The 14844-nt window shown below is 38.7% G+C and overlaps 1 protein-coding gene across 1 annotated transcript; it reads left to right on the top strand.

The window, feature by feature from the left end:
- The first annotated feature begins 908 nt into the window (after nucleotides 1–908).
- On the top strand, nucleotides 909–13184 carry rb1cc1 (RB1-inducible coiled-coil 1). The gene is made up of 23 exons (XM_029524989.1): nucleotides 909–1235; nucleotides 2246–2378; nucleotides 2466–2592; nucleotides 2690–2860; nucleotides 3022–3224; nucleotides 3470–3884; nucleotides 3984–4154; nucleotides 4239–4423; nucleotides 4605–4791; nucleotides 4996–5077; nucleotides 5167–5231; nucleotides 5399–5502; nucleotides 5868–5994; nucleotides 6220–8153; nucleotides 8391–8577; nucleotides 9088–9196; nucleotides 9405–9711; nucleotides 10745–10796; nucleotides 10889–10936; nucleotides 11382–11440; nucleotides 11675–11802; nucleotides 11969–12039; nucleotides 12250–13184. Exons 2-23 carry the CDS (start codon nucleotides 2308–2310, stop codon nucleotides 12325–12327), a joined length of 4881 nt encoding a protein of 1626 aa, XP_029380849.1. The 5' UTR covers nucleotides 909–1235; nucleotides 2246–2307; the 3' UTR covers nucleotides 12328–13184.
- The last annotated feature ends 1660 nt before the right edge of the window (nucleotides 13185–14844 follow it).

The following is a 14844-nucleotide window of genomic DNA, read 5'->3' as shown; positions in this document are numbered from 1 at the left end:
ATGGTGAAAGACCTTCCAGTCAGTCAGTCTGCAACAGTTTGCCATGCCTTGTCCCTCGACTTGTTGATGGCAGCCGTATTGCTTTTTTTTTTTTTTTTTTTTGTGATTATTGCTTTTTGTTCTTTATGAGGAGCGTTTGTCCAGCGGCTAAAAAAACAAAAACAAAAAACAAAAAACGGCGCTCTGCGTTTTCCCTCTCGTGCGTCATTTGATCGGTTTTTCATCCATCCATTCATCGGGGCTTCTTGGACAGCGCAGAGCCGAGCACAAAGCCCGGCTACAGAAGCCGGGCCTGGGTCAGCCCTGATGAAACCAGGCGGAACTGAGACCGTGGACCGGCTTGAGCCTTAATTCAGAGATGGCGCTAGTTTCATGCTGAACTTGTTAGAAAAACTGGGCTTAATTTAGCGACACTGATGGAACACCCCCTTGGAAAAGTACGCATGCACTGATGGGAAATTTGAGACTGTTTTCAGAGCTGAATTTATTGAACCCGTTCAGTGGAACGCAAATTGATTTTATAGTTTATTATATTTTATTTTATTGAGTTCAGGCCTATCAGATGTGTAGGCGGTACAAAATATAAGGACAAAAATATCTTATTGTTTTACACAAAATCTAGGAACAAAACTTATTTGTAAAAATCGAAATTGAGACTAAGAATTAGTTCATGATTCTTACACGAAATTCTGTATTTTTTATTTGTTATAACTTTTTTAGTTTCGCGTGGGCTATTCGTATTTAGACTTACTTAACATAAACGTATAAGTTCTAGTTTTTACAAAACTAGTTTTTTCATTACAGAAGTAGCGGCAGTGTGTCCTTTCCCCTGAAACGGCCCACCGCCTGTCGGGTCGGTGTCAGGTGTACGGATCGTTCACGGATCGCACATTAGCAGATGACAACAACAAAACAGAGCTGTTCAGAGGGTGTTAGCGTAGTTAGCTACCTGAGATAAACAACTGCTGGGTTAGCCCGTGTGTTACACCATCCCGGCCGGGGTTTGCCAAATCGGAAAGTGAATTCACAACAGGATGGTTAATCTGTGCAAATGACCATGGTTGTCAGTTATTCTAGTCTTGTTTAGTCTAGCTAACCTTAGAGGCTCGCTAAGCTAGCTCTATGTATGCCAAGCTAAAACAAGTTAGCTAGCTAGCTCAGTTGCTAGCTTTCAAGCTAGCCAACTCGCCTAGGCGAGGTACAGACCAAGAACGGGGAGATGCGAGCAAAGTGAGGTAAGACAAGCGAAATCGATTATTTAAACGAGTCACTGTCAAACTTCACTCTTATACCAGAATAAGTCTGAGTTGGGCGATGTGGATTATTTCGCTTACTCTCAGCATATTTGTCAAAATCATCGACGTTGGGCTGCGCTAGCTTGACAGCTGTGTTAGCTAATAGCCAGTTAGCGCAGTCAGCGGTTTATAATAGACTGGTTAGCTTGTTAGCAGCTGTCGTTGGCTCTTTCTTGGGCAACCAACGCTGACTGGAGGCCTCCGTGAAAATAACAACGGTGAAGTGTTCTCTCCCCTAAAACAGTAAACATAAACAAAACATAAACGATAAGGGGCCCGCAGACCGTCGACCACTGAAAAGGGTGATTTAGTGACGTTAGCCACCGTTCACACCATCTGTGTCTGTGATAGCCACTTATTTCATGAGATGTTTTTATACTGTCACACTATCAACATTTAACCGCGAGTGGTTCGCTCTTTCTAATTCCACTTCAGTGTCTCCAAGTCCGTGTTTTTCAGTCTTCTGACTCGCCCCTGTTTAGATGAAAGTCAACAAATGTGGCATAGTTTTATCTAGTTCCCTCACGTTTGGCCAACATGTCAGGTGGTTTCGAACAGATTACACACTCAACGTTGGCTTGTGCCCGACGACGGTGTTCAGCTAAACTATTTATACTAAAGTCCGCCGGCCTCTCAGCTGTAGGCTGAAAGGGACGGTGGCTGTGTCTCCAAACGTCAAAGACACAAATTATCTCAATAGAAGGACCGTGATAATAATATGCCAGTACATAATTGTAGCATTTAGTGCAGCCCAGAAAAAAAAAAACAACCATGCAGGATTTATTTAAGTAGCTTTATGGCGTTGTGTTTTCAGTAAGTTGCACCATCCTTCACTTACTCAGCATAGAGAAAACAAGTAACAATTGTCATTACATTAAAAAAATAAATAAATAAAAAATAAAGATCACCCAGCTCATGTTAATGTGATTGTTAACTTTTTATTTTTTCAGGGTGGCCTTGAATGACTAAATGAGCAAGATAGGCAAGTGCAAAGAACTGTGGGAGATTCAACATGAAGTTATATGTGTTCCAGGTCAACAATGGCAGCACACTGACATTTGATACTGATCTTGCTGTCCAAACGTAAGCATTTGGCATTTTGTTAATAATAGTTTGTGGTAAGAGCCTCTTTTTTTATTCTCACCTCACTAAATTCCTCCAATGTTTCAGTGTACTGGAGCTTAAACATGCCATCCAAGCCAAATATAAGATTGCAATTCAACATCAAGTCCTTGTTGTTAATGGAGGGGAATGTATGGCTGCAGAGAGACGAGTCTGCAGCTACAGTGCTGGCACTGTAAGTCTGTTTAGTATGTCACAGTGTTCATAGTGTTTTTGTAAAAAGTTGGCCTATAGAATGTCCCATTGCCTGATGTCTGACTCTTCAACTGTAGGAAACCAACCCCATATTTCTGTTCAACAAAGAGATGATCTTGTGTGACCGGGATCCAACCATCCCCAAAACCACCTTCTCCATTGAGAGTGAGATTCAGGTCAAGGTGGAGGAATCTCTACTGATGCCAGCTGTCTTTCACACCGTTGCCTCACGAACACAACTTGCTCTGGTATTTACCTGTTGTTTTTTTTGTTGTTGTTGCTGTTGTCTTTATGTTTGTTTGGATGATTATTTCTCAGTTACCTTCCATTGCAGCACCACTGGCCGAAAAATATGCTTTTAAATATTTGCCTGCTACCGTTCTCTGAGGTTATTTTCATGTTCTTTCAGGAAATGTTTGAAGTTGCCAAGAAACTTTGCTCTTTCTGTGAGCGTTTGGTTCATGATGAACACCTTCAGCACCAAGGCTGGGCTGCTATTATGGCAAACCTAGATGACTGCACTCTATCTTATCAGAAGTTACTCATGAAATTTGACACCTCATACACAAATTATCAACACGACTTGGAAGACATTAAAGTGAAACTTACAAAGTAAGTGCTGCCGAGGCAAACTGCCCTGTACTGTATTACTAATTGCTAACTACTGGATAAGAAAAAGTACTGTTTAACTATTGCTATTTGCATTTGCCTTTGACTTTTTTAATAATCCAAATTAAAACAACGTAATGATGAAAAACCTAACTGTAAAGAATTGCAGCGCATACTATTTCTGTGGAATGAGCTTGATCAACTTTCCCTCCTAATACACTTTTTTTTTTTTTTTTTTATGATTGCAGGTTAGGGACAGCGGTTTCTGTAATGGCTAGGATACCTCTACTGGAAAGCTTGACAAGACACAGTTACAAAGAGAGCATGGAGAAGTCCAGTTCAACCCCAGAAAAGGATTCAGATGAGACAGAAGAGGAGAAATCCACAGACTCTGTGCTCTGCACTGCTGAGGCACAGAAGCCCTCCAGTTTATCAGCACCCATCTCCACTTCAGGGAAAGCCACAAGTGAAACAACTGGTGACCAGGAAACAAATGAAATGACTGACAGTGGTGGATTGAGAGCTGCGCTATTAGATGAAGACACTCCAGAGTTCGCCAACCCGTCCTCTTTCAATGTCACACTTTTAGACTGGATCAACGTGCAAGACAGACCAAATGATGTGGAATCTGTAGTGAGGAAATGCTTCGACTCCATCAATAGAGTGCGTCACAGTTGCATGAAATACATCAAAATAGAATTTTGTATAACATATGTCATAAATTGTGTTTGAAAGTTTTGATAAAAATTTAATTTCTTTCAGCTTGACCCATGTATCATTCAGCCCTTCCTGACAGATTGTCGTGACACAATTGCCAAGCTCGATAATCAAAACATGAAAGCCATCAAGGGGCTTGAGGACAGGTTGTATGCTCTAGACCAAATGATTGCAAGCTGTAAGAAGTTGGTAAATGAGCAGAAAGAACTTGCTCAGGTATGTGAAGTAAGAGATAAACACTATCTTCTATTTACTGTCTTCTGTGTTGCATGACCTGGACTTGCATGCTGTTTCTTGCAGGGATTTTTGGCCAATCAGAAGCGGGCTGAAAACCTGAAAGATACATCTGTTCTGCCTGACTTGTGTCTTAGTCACACCAACCAGCTGATGATCATGCTGAACAACCACAGAAAGCTGCTAGACATCAAAAAGAAGTGCACCACTGCCAAACAAGAACTTGCAAACAACCTTCAAGTCAGACTCAAGTAAAACTGAAAACCAGTTCTTCCCTATTATTTATTTCCTGTTCTTATTTCCTGGTTAACGACTTAATGTGCATAGTGCGTATGATAATTTCTATTCAATTAAGACTTAGTTTAAGGAAAAAAAACACAGTTGAAGGAAATGATTTGTACTATTTTAATTGTGGCAATTATTTTGAATTAGATGGTGCTGCTACGTGATGCTTCACGCAGATCAGGATGGTGAGAAGCTTCAGGCTCTATTGAGACTTTTGACAGAGCTGATTGAAAGAGTGAGAGTGGTGGAGGCCCTCAGTACTGTGCCCCAGATGTACTGCTTGGCGGTGGTGGAGGTCGTCAGGAGGAAAATGTTTATGCGCCACTACAGAGAGGTCGGTGCTAATTATTGGCCGCTGTGAAATCTGTACCTGGTGATCAGCACATGACAACAATCCTTAGCATGCGTTAGTTTCCATAATTTCTAAAGTTCAATAACAGAAGACAATGAATGACAATGACAATGAACACTGAAAGTGGACTAAGAGAAACACAATAATCATTTTGCTATTGTTAAATTTTACAATTGATCTTTTCAGTGGGCTTATGCACTTGTGAAGGATGGGAAACAGCTGTATGAGGCAGAGAAGTTCAAAAGGGAATCCTTTGGAAAACTTTTCAGTAAGTGTCACATCACATTATGTGTTTTTGAGAAAATCATGATCAGTCTTGATCTATCAACTTTTTTTTTTTTTTTTTTTTTAATAAAGGGAAGTCTTTCCTTCGAAATCGTTTGTTCCGAGGACTCGATTCATGGCCCCCAACATCATTCTGTGTAAGTTTAAAAAGTAGATATTTATTTATTTATTTTTATTTTTATGTTTTTGTTTTTTTTTTATATATTTTTTTTTTTATATTTTGTCCATATTCATACATAAGGTGCATTATTTCCACTATATTTGAAGAGATTTCTACTTTTGGAATATTCTTTAATGTCTGTAGACACGAAAGCCGAGAAGGTTTGATGATGAACTTCCAGACATCTCACTTGAGGACCTGCAATACTTGAAGTCTTGCTGTCCTGTTGAGGTGCAACCTTTCCTTATGTAAGTCACTGTCCTCAGTCATGTACATTGTTTTGTTTTAGTATAATGGCATAAGTTATGTAATGCTACAAAAATAATTACAGGAAGCATACAAGTGTTACTTTCCAAATATTTCTAAATCAAATGAATTTGATTGCATCTAGTATTCAAATAATAATAGAATTTGTTCGTGTGAATAGAACAAAAAAAGCGATTTGTAATACTACCAAGTATGTAATCAAATTTGGTGGATAACTATGTAGCGCACCCACTGTATATCAGCTATTAATTTAAAGTTTATATACATACATATATATGTGTCTTCTTGCCATTTTAGCACTGATTTGCAGGCATAGACATTCATTCCTTCATAATTTTTCTCCCAGGGTTCCCACAATGTGTGACTTTGAGCCCTTACATCACCATGTGGGGGCGCTTCACCAACTGGTCCAAGCAGCACAGAGTGTGGATGAGATGTCTCAAACTATTACTGACCTGTTAAGTGAACAAAGGGTAATGACAGCAACCTCTTGTTCATTAGTTTGTAAAAAAATAAAATAAAATAAATAAATATATGTGTATATATATGTAATACACTTATTCAATTTACAGTTATTATAAACACTAATCTAAAGTAGGTTTTTATGCATAGTATGATTTTTAAATTTGCTTTTCACATTTCATGAAATTTGTAAGCATCCTCTCTTGCTCTTTTTTAATCTGTTTTTGATTTTTAAGGCATCCTGTTCTCAGAGCACTCAGAGATCGACTGTACTGACCCCACAGTCTGACAGTATACCTGGGACCACCATGCCAATATCCTCCAAAACCCCTTGCTCTCTTAGCCTTCAGGGACCCAGCTGCCAGCCCTTACATGTTCCTGTCCCAGCTCCTTTGGAAGATCTGTCCCCAGACAGCATTGACGCACAAACTTTTGACTTTGAAACCATTGGCCATCCGAACATGGATCCAGTCCTGCAACAGGGCTCCCTTGATCTGGATTCTCTAGCCGAGAGCCCTGAGTCAGATTTTATGTCTGCCGTCAATGAGTTTGTGATTGAAGAGAACTTAACCTCGCCAAACCCTATCAGTGATCCTACTAGCCCTGATATGATGGTTGAGTCTCTGTACTCTTCAGTGATCAATGCTATTGACAACAAGCGAATGCAGGATACTACAACACTAGAGAGGGAGAACTTAAGGATCACTGTCCTCAAACAAGTTATCGACAAGTACCAGTCTGCAGCAGAGGAGTCTCATTCCAACTTAAGAAGCGTGAAGGATGATCTCTGTCACTTACGAGGTCTGGTGTTAAAGGATCAACATGACTTTGGCTTTGTCCTGAGGGGTTTGACTACAGAGGTGAACAACATTGTGGACAACTTCTGCCAGACCCACGAACTGCAGTTAAAGGAGCAGCATCAAAGAGAGCTTCTCTCAGTTCAGCAAGAGCTAGAGAAGCAGGTTCAAACACTAACAGAGGAAAATCAAGTAAACCAGAATATTGTCAGAGACGTTCAGCGTGCAATGCTGGAGCTAGAGGGTCTTATGGAGCGGAAAGAGAAAGAACTTACTCAGCTGGAGAATGAGAAAGAGAGATGGGTTGAAATGGAGAGCAGCCAGAAGGATAGGATTCAAAAGATGGAGCAGATGATTAGTGATCAAGCTGAAGAGATGAAAACACTCACAGCTGCAAGAGACACCCTGACCAGCCAGCTGGAGAATTTGCACATTGAGGTGGAACAACATGAGCAAAAGATTCGACGCGAGTTGGAAGTTGTAGAACAATCTCATTTAAAGGAGCAAGAGGACAGAATGAAAGAGGAACACAAGGCTGAACTAGAGACCATTACAAAGGATAAACAGGAGGCTCTGGCACTTTTAGCTGCTGAACATTGTGCAAAGTTAAGTGAGGCAGCTGATAACCATACTACAGCTCTTAGAGAGAAAGACAGCCAAATCAAAGAATTGGAGGCTTATATTACTGAGCTTGCAGAACTCCGCTGCAAAGTGGAGGTGGAGCTAGCCCTCAAAGAATCAGAGACAGAAGAGATGAGGCTCTTACTGGAGGAGGCCAAGACTCAGCAAGCCGAGGCTGTGAAGTCTCAGGTAGAGACTGAGACCAAAGTCCTCAGTAAAGAGCTGGCAGTTATGAAAAAACAGCTTCAAGCAAAAAATGAAGAGTATGAAATGGACCTTGCTGAGCTGAGGACTCTTATGAGGATTGAGAGGGAACACTGCATCTCAGAGCTGGTGGAAAGACACGAGGAGGAGACTATTTTGTTGCGCAACGAGCTCTCATCATTGCAGCAGCAAGCCCAGGATGCTGAGAGGAACCATGCTCAGCAGCAGCAGAAAGTTAAGCAGGAATTAAACCAGCAAGTGACTCTAAGCGAAGAAAAGGAAAAGCAGTTGAGGCACTTGCAAGAAGTGGAGCAGGAGCTGAGGGCGAGCATCAATAAATTACAGGCAGAAAATGACCTGCTCTTGAAAAAACCAGAGCAAAAGAGACAAGTGGTCGAGAAAGATTTGGAAAAAGAGGAGGGCACCAAGTTTACATCAGCAGATGCCTTTAAAGAGTTGGAACAGGAAAAGGAAAAGATGGAAAAGAGACTGCTCGAGAAAATCAAGCAACTTGAGACTGAGCTGCATGAGAGACAATCCTTAAAAAGGTAAATGTCTGATCAAGACGTCAAATGTTACACGATTTGTTTCATGTTTTAAAAGCTGACTTGTTAACCCAAATTTGATCTGATTTCATTTAAGAGAAAGTAAATCAGTGATCAGACATAGAAAAAAGTTATCAAACTCTGGAGAGTTAGTTATCTATTCTTTCTCCTTGTATGTCTTTGTGTATCCTGATGATGTAATTACCCTGTAAGAATGAAAGTTTGCTGTGTGCTTTTGAGTGATGAAGGGTTATCACTGCATGCTGAGGGGCGTGCAGATTCCGGAGCTCCCCTGTCTTTGGACTCAGCGCTACAAGAGCGGCTACAGCAGGAGAGGGCTTCACTGCAGTCCCAAATGGAGCTCCTGGAGAAGAAAAAGAATGAGGAGATGCAGAACCTTAAGACATCACTAATTGCAGAGCAGCAGGTTTGCATTTTTGCTGTAAATAACATTTATCTAATTTCATTGCCAGACATTTCATGACATTGCTCATACCTATGAATGGTAATTTATTAACAATGAATGGCAAATATATATATGTATGTTGAGTAATCATACATAACAAGATGAGGATACTGATATTATTTTATTGTATAATAGGCTAAGCATTTTAAGTTCAATGTCCCCATAATAATGTTAAACTCAATAGGTGTAATATATTTACTTATAGTAATAATAATAATCAGTAAATCACCATCTCTCTGCAACTTGTTTTAACTTGGTGTTCATAGTAAACCTTCAACTGACTGTAGGATGTAGCTACAATGCTTTTGTAACTCTGACGCAAGCGACTGTTTATGTAGCGATTTAATCAAATTCACAAGTGAGTACATACTTTCTGCAACATTTAACTTGGCATAAATGTTGGCACGAACACAGCCAGATAGGCTTTTATTCATTTGTACAGCAAATCACCTTTCCTTTTTTCTTCCCCAGACTAATTTCAACACAGTTCTAACCCGAGAGAAGCTGAAGAAGGAGCAGATCATTAGTGAGCTCACAGAGAAGTTACGGAAAGTTACCCAACAGCAAGAGAAAGACAAAGGTGAGTGCTGTACCCTCTGAGTACTTGGAGTGGAGGGTAATCATTTCTATTTGTCTAATAAAAAATCATTGGGGCTAATTGTGTCACAGCTATTGTATTAACTTAGAAATGATCAGAAGACTTTTCTTATTAACTGGCGAAGAATAGCCAGTCAAGTGTTGGGTTATAGTTTGACATTTTGTGTCAAATTTATCCTCTCTTAATTCAGCTCTGATAGAGACGCTCTCTGAGGACCGGGCTAGTGTCATGCAGGAGAAGAAGCACTTGGAAGAAGAGCTTAATCGCCTGCGCAGCACTGCACTCGTGTCCTCTGCCTTCTTCCCTCCCAACCCATCAGCTCAGGAGGTCACAGAGGCTGGAACAGCAGCAGCAGCAGCAGCCGTCAGAGCTCTGCCTGTGACTGGGGCCTGCTCTTCTGAGCCTGTGGCAGAAACTGACAGACTGGCCTCTGTGGCAGCAATTCGAGATGACGAACATGTTGATTCAGCAGTGGAAGCCAGCATGATGACAGTCCAGTAAGCATCTTCGCTCCAATAAAAATTGATACATATTTTCAAGTGATTATTTTATCTGGATACTGAGGAGAAGTGACGCTCAGGCAAAAAGTGTTTACAGGTCACTGAAGGGCAAATCTGTCTTTTGGGGAAGCATACAAAAAAATTCAGGCAGACACAGGCATTTTATGCATGCCTGTGTCTGCCTGACTTTTACAAATAGCCCAGTGTTCATTCCATCGGTTTCATTTTCTAAGTACGGCTGTTACTGCAGTACTTTCCCAGTTGATTGATAAATGCACATCATTATCATCTGTGACACTCAGTATACACTACACAAAATCAGGATGTAAATTATCTTCTGTAGAAATGCAGTTCAGAGCATTGTGACACAGGAAACATTATTTAGATTACATAAAAGAAGTCAAGTTGAATAGCAGAAGTTTACCAGTGAATGACCGCATCCTCTTTAGCTTCACTGTAAAACAGCGTTTCTATAATGATGGGAGTGATATGCTATTTCATAAACTGTCATTTTGTATTTACCCAGTAGCAGTCGAAGATATCAGTATATGTCAGAATCCAAAGAGATATCAGACAGATGCCTTTTTCCTATTTGTGTAGTAAGTTTTCGTTTGCAGTACTTTTTCCTTTCCTGTTGTGTATCAACACAATCCCCTTAGTATTTTCCTTCACCTTTAACTATGACATTTTGAACAAACTGCAAGAGTTAGCAGAGTTACAGTACACCTGGAGGAAGTTATACTTACACACAGTGGAAAGCCTCTCATGCTATGATTATATCAAATTGGTTGCTAGTAACAGAAGAGAGAGAAGCCTTGGCATCCATAGTTTCAGAGGGCCTGAGGTTTTGTAGACAGGAGTGGAAAGAAGTCAGTAAGTGTTTCATTTATCACCATTAAGTTTCCGAACCGTTTAGTAGTTGTTATATGATTATAGTATATTTTTTTTAACTATCAATCACTTTTCATTTTCACATCATACAGTTTCTTAGCCTTTTGTCAGAGTGCAGTAACCTGTTTTCCTTTTTTAGTGAAAATGTCCTAATATCAGAGGAGAAACAGCGGATAATTTTACTTGAGAGAGTAAGTGGACACATTATACTTTTTACTTTACATATAGGTGAGATATGCTGTGTTTCTGGATGTCTTTTTAATGAACCTGTTATATGTTGCAGACTTTACACATGAAGGAGGAAGAAAACAAGCGCCTGAGTCAAAGACTGGTCAGTTAAATATTATCCCTATGGGTTGTCCATCACCTGCTCCACTAGGTGGCAGTAGCATCAAAGCATAAAAGCCTGACCCAGGAGGTTAACAAGCTGAGTGAAGACAAATACATTTTTAGCCAGTGTCATTAGTGTGTGTGGAGGGCTGAATTTTATTGAAACTGCCTTCTTATAATACAAATATAAAATGTATGCATGTGTTAATAATATGTATATATATATTTTTTTTTTTTGCTACAAAAGTTGTTTTAATGAGACACTACCTGGTTCAAAAAGGGTACAAGGGTACGTTAGTTTTGGTATAATTCTGCCAGTATGAATGCTAATCGCAAAGTCAATTTTTTCCAACTCTATACAGTTCTTCTTGGAAGTCATTTGTAGCCACTGTTGTTAACACTTCTCTGAAACATGTATAATGTCGGCGTAATCCCTTTCTTTGTAGATGTCTCAAAGCATGTCGTCGGTGTCGTCTCGGCATTCAGATAAAATCTCCATCAGAGAGTAAGTGGCTAGAATCTAATACATGGTTTGAACATGTGCATGCTGATGAGCCAAAAAAACAAAACAAACAAAAAAAAAACCAAGGAAAAAAAATAAACTCTTTCTGTCATTATGGGCTGTATAATTATACATATTATATAATTACGTTTAATGTGTTGTGTCTTTTGTTATCAGCTTGCAGAACTGTGTGTCATCATCCTTTTTGTCTGTTTGTCCATCTTTTTTATATTTCAGTTTCCAGGTAGGGGATTTGGTCCTAATCATCCTGGATGAAAGGCATGATAACTATGTGCTGTTCACAGTCGGTCCCACCCTCTACTTCCTCCACTCAGAGTCTCTCACTGCCCTGGACCTCAAACCAGGTCAGTTTTGTCCATTTGTTGTCATGCTTAGAATATTTGAATTTGTTTTGTGATTTACAGGTAAAATAAAGATGAATGAATGAATGAATGATTTTGAAACAATGGCTATATATTTTGTATGTACATGATTGTGTGTTTGACGTGTTTGAATTGTTTTGTTGTGTAGCATCGGGGACCTCAAGACGGCCGTGGGTACTTGGAAAGGTGATGGAGAAGGAATATTGCCAGGCAAAAAAGGTATTGAATTTATTTCAAGATATAACTTAATCTTTTGAATATATATATATATATAAATATAAACATAATTAAATTTAGGTCCTGGGTTTCTCATTTTATTTTCTAGTAACAGATTGCACACTGGATTTGGATTTGAGTTGATGTATACACAATTTGTACCTTCTGTCCGTCTCACAAAGCTTTTTTTCTTTCTCTCTATTCCTTCACCAGGCCCAGAACAGGTTCAAGGTTCCTTTAGGAACCAAGTTCTACAGAGTGAAAGCTGTTCCATGGAACAGAAAAGTATAATAGCCAAGTAATGAGCTAAAATGTATATTTATATTGCTTAATTTTTGAACAGCAACTTCACACTATAATTCATAACTTGAAAATTGAAAGACCTTAAAAATGGAAAGAATAAAGATCATCATCACCATCATCTTCATCATACTATTTTGAGTTTTGTTCAAAATCTTACCTGGCACCACTTTCTTTTTTTTTTTTTTTTTTTTTTTTTTTTGTTTCTTTTAAACCCAGATTTGTCATCGTGGACCAAAAGATGTTAACCTTCTTAGGGCATTGCCCTATACACTGTGGCATTACGCCATCTGACCTGTTTGTAAAATTGAACAAAATTTGGATGTTAAATATTAGTTCTCATTATCAGCATTTGTCCTTTTGTGGAAAATACTGTGTCATTATCAACATAATTAAATGAAAATATACATTTATTATAAATGTTAACGGAGGAATGTTCATGGCATGCATATTGATATATTTTCTTTGATTGACTTATCCAGATAAATGTTGTAGTTGGAAATGTAGTTAATGCTGTTTGTTACTCACAAAGCAGTATGGCCCTCTGTCAATACTGAAATGTACATTATAGCTGACTGATGGAAACAGTTAGCTTTGCAATCCTTGAAATGCACTTTCAAAAACAATGCTTTTGTTGATTTGAAAAGGGAAGTAATTGAGCTGTCAGAACTAAGTAAATATATCAGCACAAACTTCTCACTATCATAGAATATTGATATGTAGAAAGGAAAATTATGTGACTGTGTTTCATTATTGGAAGACATTGTACATTACCCATCAAATCACACATGTAACAATAAATGACTGTATTGTAAAAGATAGAGTTTTGAAACAATAAAGGATTGATCCCAAACATAATCTGTTCCTTTTGTCATGGCCAAATATTGCTCCATATATGATGATTATATGTGATAGAAATGTAAATCAATTTGTTGGACTCACCCTTTTCACCTTTAACTGTAATCTACGCATTTTACATCAGTAAACAACTGTTCCGTTTTGGGAGGAATCTCTCTCCGGCTGGAAATTTAGATCTTAAATCACTTAATCATAGATCATTATTCTGAAACTACATGCAAACAATACACAATGCCTTTTAGGGTGTATATATAGGAAATATCTTTTTAATCATGGTTCTAAAATTTCTGGGGGATTCAGAAGTCAGTGTGGAATAGCACAATATAGTGTGTTCATTTGATTAAGCATTTTTGCTTTTGTGGAAACATTAATGTTGGCACCCTGCCGCAGGAAACAGACTTCAAAAAGGCTTCAAATCGGGGCCCAAGAACGATGCGGCCCTCATGGAGAAGGAAGCCCACCAACATCACTTTCCCAGTTCACAGCGGGGAGCATAGCAGCTCTCCGCCGATCACTCTCTACCATGTGGGTCTAGGGGTGTTTTAACAATGTTTAGCTCTATTTTCTCCATTTAGCATAAGCCCGTTGTCACATTTGGATGGCTCCTTCATAAATTGATGGTGTGATTCCTACAATTTCGGGACAGGCCTGAATGACAAAATATGCAACACAACATTCAATACCGAGGTGGCTGGCAAGCACCAACCATGTGCACTGGACAGGCTCTTAGTGTAAATGTTTACAACCCCCCACTGAGCTCAGTGCTGCTGGGAGTCACTCTCATCAGGCTGAATGGGATTTAACATTGCCATGTGTAGTCTCTAGCTAGTTCCATCATTAAAACTGCCTTTGACTTGCTGTCAAACTTATTTCTAAAACAAATAACTACTTATCTTCAGTACTATGTCATGAAATTGGCTGTTGTTAAGAAAGAAGCATAGCAACTGACTCTGAGGTCTACATCTTTGTTTTAGAATATTTACTTGAACAGAAATGTATAATTTAATTCATTAGGAAAAGGAACAAAACAATGCTGTTTTAGAAGGAATACGCTTTTTGTGTGATACTTAAAAATCCGAGATTGCAGAGATTTCAATTTACATTAAGGGAAATAAAATTGAAATACAATTTGAACATATCAAGTCAAAAAGAAATTTTGATCGACTCATACATACAAACATATCTGTTGTGTACACTACATATTACAGACACTTGCAGACATCCAAATTAAATTTAACTTAGAAAACTCTTAGGATAGAAAGTAGTTTTTAGAGGTGATAAAAAGGGGCAATACTCATTTCAAAGGAATTGAGATAACGTGCAAGTTTTTATAATTAAAAGCATTTTTTACAAATCATACAAATAAAGTTTAATGAGAAAACAACCTGCTCGTGCTGAGTTCATGAGTTAAAATCTAACTTGAACTTTTTTATCCACAAACCCATAAATTCATCATAAACACACTCCAGTAATTGTATAAAGACAGATATATTAATGCAGGTTTTAAATACCATAAGCCGAAATTCAAAGACGCATTATAATAGCCTTTCTTTGCATGTCAACACATGCTGGAGGCACTAAATTAAGGTTTAGATGAGTAAATGTGAAATATCAAAATGATGTCAGAGAAGACTCACAAAGATTGTCATA

Source organism: Echeneis naucrates, chromosome 17, assembly GCF_900963305.1.
Source record: "Echeneis naucrates chromosome 17, fEcheNa1.1, whole genome shotgun sequence".
In the NCBI taxonomy this organism is placed as follows: Eukaryota; Metazoa; Chordata; class Actinopteri; order Carangiformes; family Echeneidae; genus Echeneis; species Echeneis naucrates.
This window is presented reverse-complemented; position numbering and strand designations above follow the sequence as displayed.